The sequence below is a fragment of the Macrobrachium nipponense genome, chromosome 4 (assembly GCF_015104395.2).
Source record: "Macrobrachium nipponense isolate FS-2020 chromosome 4, ASM1510439v2, whole genome shotgun sequence".
NCBI lineage: Eukaryota > Metazoa > Arthropoda > Malacostraca > Decapoda > Palaemonidae > Macrobrachium > Macrobrachium nipponense.
In genome coordinates, this window is record NC_061100.1 from 39,216,649 (window position 1) to 39,222,965 (window position 6,317).

A 6,317-nucleotide genomic window follows, 5' to 3' on the forward strand; every position below is an offset into this window, starting at 1 on the left:
TCTCTGTGGCGCAGTACTGAAGGCAGGGGTCTGGTCCAACCAGACCACATGCACCTCCTTCTACCTTCGGGATATTGCCCACAGGTCCTTGGATCTTTTTCCTTGGGACCCGTGGTGGCTGCTCAACACGTGTAGCGAACCCCAGAACCCTTGCAGGCTGAACAGCATCAGTCCTGGTGTGACTGTAAGAATGGATGAGTGAATGAGAGTGTGACTGGCTCCTCTTTCCAGTCACACTGTGGGTAGAGGGACACGGTCGTCACCCTGCTGGATAAAGGAACGAGATGCAGGTGAGCTACTTCAACAGAGGCCCCATCCTATCCCTTTCCAACTGAGGGATAGGAGCATATATCCACCACTTCCTCCAACAAGGGGGAGGAAGTGGATGCCAGCTTTAGACAAAACCCATACTTTATGTTGCCTCTTGCAAACAGGAACAAGTTCTTACTTGCTGGTACAAAGAGATACGCTTGCCTCTCTCTTAGTACTTGGCCAGAGGTCTGACCATTGATCCTGCGGTGCACACCCCAATCAATCGGACAGAGGCTTGGACCCCTCCCTCGCTCTTACGACCAGGGAGGCTTTCCAAGGTTGGACGAACACCAGTCTGTTCACCAAAAAGACTCAGATTCCTCCCACCAAGAAGTGAGTCTTCCTATTGTTAAAGGACCGAGGGTTTGTATTCGTGTCGGAACAAATGGCAATTTGTCGAAAATTGCATTTTTCCTAACTATACAAACCTGAGGTCCTTTAACAATAGGAAGTAGCTAGCGGCAGCTGGAACGGTCGTAAGCTTCGAACAAGGGGAGAACGGTAGTTAACTGCTTGTTCGTCAGTGCGCGCACCCGCGCGCCTGAGAGATGAAGAATCACTTTTGCTTTAGGCCCATGCAAAAAAATGCAGAGTGAGGGGTGGCATGAGGTGGGACTATATGTAAAGGACCTCAGGTTTGTATAGTTAGGAAAAATGCAATTTTCGACAAATTGCCATATTTTACTGATACTCCAATGTAAATAAAGCCCTAGGCCATTGAAAAGGCACTTTTCTAGTGATAGTTTGTCTTCTTTGTTCTCCTGTTTCTGGTGATAGTTTGTCTTCTTTGTTCTCCTGTAACATCTCAGGGAGAAGTCCACCCCCTTTGTTTATAACTTCTGGGATATTCTTGAACTTTTGTCTCCTGAACTTACGGTTGTGGAATGCTAGTATTGGCGCCAAGCGGAACAATAACACCCAATCACCTGAGCTCTGAATAGCACACAATCACCCGAGCTCCCAATAGTGCCCAAGCTTCCATTAGCAACTGAGTGCCCTATCACCAGCTCTCAGGCATCTGACACCAGCCTACTAATAGCTGACTCCAATCACTTTAGCTCAGCGCCTGTCTCTTCTAAGAACTTACTGTTTTTCTTTTTAAAGTGCAATTTCCAATTGAAAGCCTAACTCTAGTGCTTTAGTAAGGGAGCAAGAGAAGTACCTTCGTCTTCTCCTCCCTCTGATGCTTAGACGGAGTTAGTCCTTTCGGCTTAAGTTTTTGTCAAGAATTTGGAGTAGGTGTTATTTCTTGACTGACGTGAAGAGCAGGGGCTAAAAAGAAAGTATCTCAGGTGTTCCCAGAGTCAACGGGAAAGAACACCAAGTCACTTTCACCCCTCTTTCTTCACCTTCAGCTGTCCACCAAGAGAATCACAGCTACTTCAGGGCAGTTTTCTGTCATCAGGTGTCGAATTCCCGATCACCCGGCACCAATTCCAGAGAACTCTATTTTTCTTTCTAGCCATACCAGGCTAGCTCCAGAATGCTTAGTTACTCTTAACAATTATTCTTTTAGACCATTGTGTTTGACTGCAACAGAAGTAGTCTCCTGGTTTGGTTCAAGGCCTTTCATTGCCCATGATCAGGGTTTTGTGCCATTTTTGGACTTTGCAAGTTCCTATAAGTGTGTCAGATTTTAATATTAGCTAAGTAGAATCCTGCTTTTGTTTTCAGTTTGTACAAGGTGTCATCTAGTCCATCTTGGACATTATCAATCCCTCCATGATGGCCATGTGCTCATAGTTTTTAAATATTGGCAGGATTGATAACTAGTCAAGTTATCTTTGTGTCGGTTATACATGAACCAAACAGTTCAATCATCCATTTTCTTGGACCTTTGAGGGAGTTCCTGAATATGTAGGATACTTCATTTCATGTTGACTTACAACTGGAAGATAAATACTTGAGACCCATCTTTGAGACAGTTGGCCAGTGAGGGAGTTTAGACTTTGTCCACCTTCTCTCTCTCTCTCTCTCTCTCTCTCTCTCACAAGACAGCAGGGACAAGGATTCATTCCAGGCTCTGCTGATTTTCCTCAATCCTGGAGTTACAGTCATATCTACAGTGGGATCTGTCCAAATTCTGTCTTTCAGAAGAAGTCTGATATCATGAGACTAGTCTTAAACTGCTTCTCACTTCTCGTTCTAGTCGAGGGATCCTGCTTGGGGAGCCAGGAATTTGCAGGACGTGTTCCTGGGAGAATGGAACCTTCATACATATGCTAGAAACTTCAGTTCTTCTTGACCCTCGTTGTATCCAAGACAGTGGTATGCCTCTTTTGAGACCACAATCCTTGTATTTTCACATTTGCATTCACCGCCAAGCGCCAACAAACAATTATTTGAATCCTTTCTAGTTCTACTGGATTTTCTGGCAGATGAACTGAACTGTCAGAAACTTGCTCTTTTCCCAATTGGTTCTTGAATCCCCTGATCTTCGGTAGAGTGCCATCTGGAGACCAGGCCAACCTTCTCTGTTTGCCTCCTTAAAGAACACCATATTGCAAGAAGGTGCCAACCTGGGATTTTACTTTCGTCCTCTTGTTTGAAAAGTCAAGGAACGGCTGTACTTTTTTCAGGCTCATCGGAATGTTACAACGTTCCAAGTAGCTTTGTTTTGGTTTGCATTTCATGGTTTCCGAATCACTACGTTGATTGGGAAACTCTTAGAATTCATCCCCTTTTCGTATTTTCTCGAACAACCTCACTCCAAGAGACACCAGCCCCATATATCCCACCTCCTGTCAATGTAGGATCAGCCATGTAATTATTTTTTTATTATTATAATAAAATTAGATTTTCATATGCTTACCAAATAATTATAGAATGAGAGCCCACCCACCTCCCCACGTATGAACATATGCATAAACAAATTGGTTTTCTTTGCTCAACTGTTCTCTTTCCCAAAAGTGGGTGGGGCCTTTTACCTACACTTAAAAGAAATTTTTTAGGTGCTGGTACTGGAAACTTTTTAGCTATGTAATTATGTACTTAGTAAGTATGTAGTATATACAAAATCTAATTTTATTTTAAAAATACCATATTTATTTTTTTGAATTGCAAATTTCATTGTTGTAGAACTATGAACAAATGCAACTTTACAATTTTCTGTGGACTTCTGAAGGTAAGTGTTGTAATATTTAAAAAATTTGCGCATGCATAAGAGCCAACGTGCAGCATACACACAATATTCAAACCAAAATGCCACTCACTGAATAAGAACCTTTGCTGATAGCTTAATTTAATGTCATAATATTGAAAAATTGCCATCTTTTCTTACAGAGGTAAATGAGGAAATTCTGCGGTACTGGAAGGGCGATTTCCGAAAACCTTTCTCAGCCAAGTGTGCATTTACTTTGCTCATGCAAGACCTGCCGATAAACAATACTGCTCTGAAAGATATTCAAGGTAACATTGTTAATTCATTTAAAAAGTCATATATAAACATTTTCCCTTGTTCCTTCAACATTTTGAATACTGATAGCAAGGAAATATGTATAGAAGTACTGTGCCCATAGGATACATTTTCTATTGAATAACTGACCTAAGTTTAGGTCCATTTCTAGTTGTTATTCTTATAACTTGATTTGTTTTTAATTTATCAAGTTTCCTTTAATTTATTGATTGCTCTTCTTTGTTTAAGTTAATCTTTCTTTGTTTTTAAGATGCTTGGTTAATTCTTTATTTTGCTTTATTTTTTACGTGGTTGAGTGTAGCTGGGCAGGTGATTTTCAGTATGTAACTGAGCAAGAAAGTCAATGTAAATTCAGAATAAGTCATCTATGTACATTCTGACATATAGTGAGTTGGTTTCACTAAATATTAAAGTAGTACACTGTAAATTTAAAATTTTTACATCAAATTGTAGCAAGTACTTTAGGGAGTGAGTAGTCATAATGTAAATATACTGTTCTTGATTCATTATAAATTAATCTTAGTGAGGAGCATATTTGAAGAATAAGTTTATTTCTTGAAAACAACAGATGATTTTAATTCTGCCGAGAGTTGGATATGGTGTTAGTATGAAGACCATATAGTTTTTATTTTTATTAATATATTACTTTATGAAACAAGTTATTTTTATTTTACTTATGAAAATTTAAAACATTTAGCTTCAAATATTCATCTTCGCACATCATCATATATGGTTTTGAAATGGCTTTTCCCTTTTTAGGGTTACATGTGACATGAATGTTCTCATCTCATATGTCCTGTACTCTTTTTGCCTGAACTGTCTAGTCTATGTCTTTATATACCCTCTTTTTCTAGGATTTCTTGGACCTTCCTACAAATCTTTGTTGTCATCCTTCTGTATCTACTATTTTAATGACCAACTATTTCTCATTCCTCATCACATCCCCAGATCATCTCTGCCTTTTTTTCCCCCAGCTTCTGAATGCCACTTGTTTACACAAATTCGTCATGTAAAATATCGAAATATGATCTGACCTCTATATTCAGCCATGAATCTATAGTCACACCTTTTCAGAATCTTGTCTTATTTTCTGTCACTACTACTATTCCTACATTTGTGTAGCCTAGTACAGGCCTAATGTACCCGTCATAAGTTTTCTATACTACTAATAAGACAATTTTATTTACAATTACATAGTAAAATTGTGTCTCCATTTCACCAATGCTTGAGCTATTTTGATATTATGCCCCCAATCCCCTCTTCATTGCAATGAAAATCATATATTAATATTACAGTGAGAGATTTTTTCATTATTAGTTAGTTTAGTGGGACAACCATCACAGTTCCATACTGTATTTATTTTCTCAGTGGTAATCTCAGTTTAAATGCTAGATCCACCTTAGAATATTCAGGTTTTCTCTCGATGTTATTAAAAAATACACAATTGCTTCTGCTGTTTGTCTAATTAAATTCAAATTGGCTTTGAATGTAAGCTTAAGAAATCTATTGTAAGAAGTAATTATGGTTTTCCAGACTGCTCTAACCCACTGGCATTGCTGTCTACATTGCGGAAAGCTAAAGTACCTTCTACAGCAATATCTGGACTGGTGAGGACACTCTTTTGTTCATAGCTATTTTATATTTAAAGTAAATTCTTTTATATGAAAATATGAAATTTTTATACAATAAATAATGAAAATTAGTATGTTTTATTATCTTTCTATCAATTTTGAAGATCTTGGACACACCAGCAAAAGAAAAGAATCTTGTTTCATTTTTGCTTGATAAACTTTACTTTGGTTTTAACCCTCTTACGCCGGAGCAGTAAATAAAAAATTGTCTCCCGTATGCCGGAGGGGTTTCGGAGTGAGCGCGGAAGCGGAAAAAATATTTTTTTCAAAAAATCACAGCTCGCTTAGTTTTCAAGATTAAGAGTTCATTTTTGGCTCCTTTTTTTCTCATTGCCTGAAGTTTAGTATGCAACCATCAGAAATGAAAAAAATTATCATTATCATATATAAATAATGCGATATATGATAGCGCAAAAACGAAATTTCATATATAATTGTATTCAAATCGCGCTGTGCGCAAAACGGTTAAAGGTAACAAGTTACTTTTTTTCCGTTGTAATGTACACTAAATTGCAATCATTTTGGTATATAACACATTGTAAAACAATAAAAGCAACACAGAAAAAATATTATCACAAAATAATGCATGAATTCGTAACTCGCGGACATAAACAAATATTTTTTTCAAAAATTCACCATAAATCTAAATATTGTCCTAGAGACTTCCAATTTCTTTCAAATGAAGACGAAACTGATTGAATATTACTATACTGTAAGAGTATTAGCTTACAATTGCAGTTTTCGACCATATCTGACGAGTTAAAGTTGACCGAATGTCGAATTTTTTTATATATATATATGCAATTATCGGAAATAAGAAAAGCTACAACCTTCAAATATTTTTCGTTTTATTCTACATGAAATTGCGCACAATTTCATATATAAAACTCTATGAAATCCTAATGATGAATGGAGCAAAATTATTCCAAGAATGGACGTACGCATTTCGGAGATTTGTG

General features: G+C 37.7%; 1 protein-coding gene across 1 annotated transcript in view; it reads left to right on the forward strand.

Annotated features, from left to right (window-relative positions):
• Positions 1 to 5,429, forward strand: part of LOC135210874 (anaphase-promoting complex subunit 1-like) — a 164,786-nt gene extending 159,357 nt beyond the window's left edge. The window contains exons 20-21 of the mRNA XM_064243786.1: positions 3,595 to 3,720; positions 5,261 to 5,429. Of these exons, the coding sequence (XP_064099856.1) occupies positions 3,595 to 3,720; positions 5,261 to 5,358 (224 nt within the window). The 3' untranslated portion in view covers positions 5,359 to 5,429. The remainder of the gene's footprint in view (positions 1 to 3,594; positions 3,721 to 5,260) is intronic.
• The last annotated feature ends 888 nt before the right edge of the window (positions 5,430 to 6,317 follow it).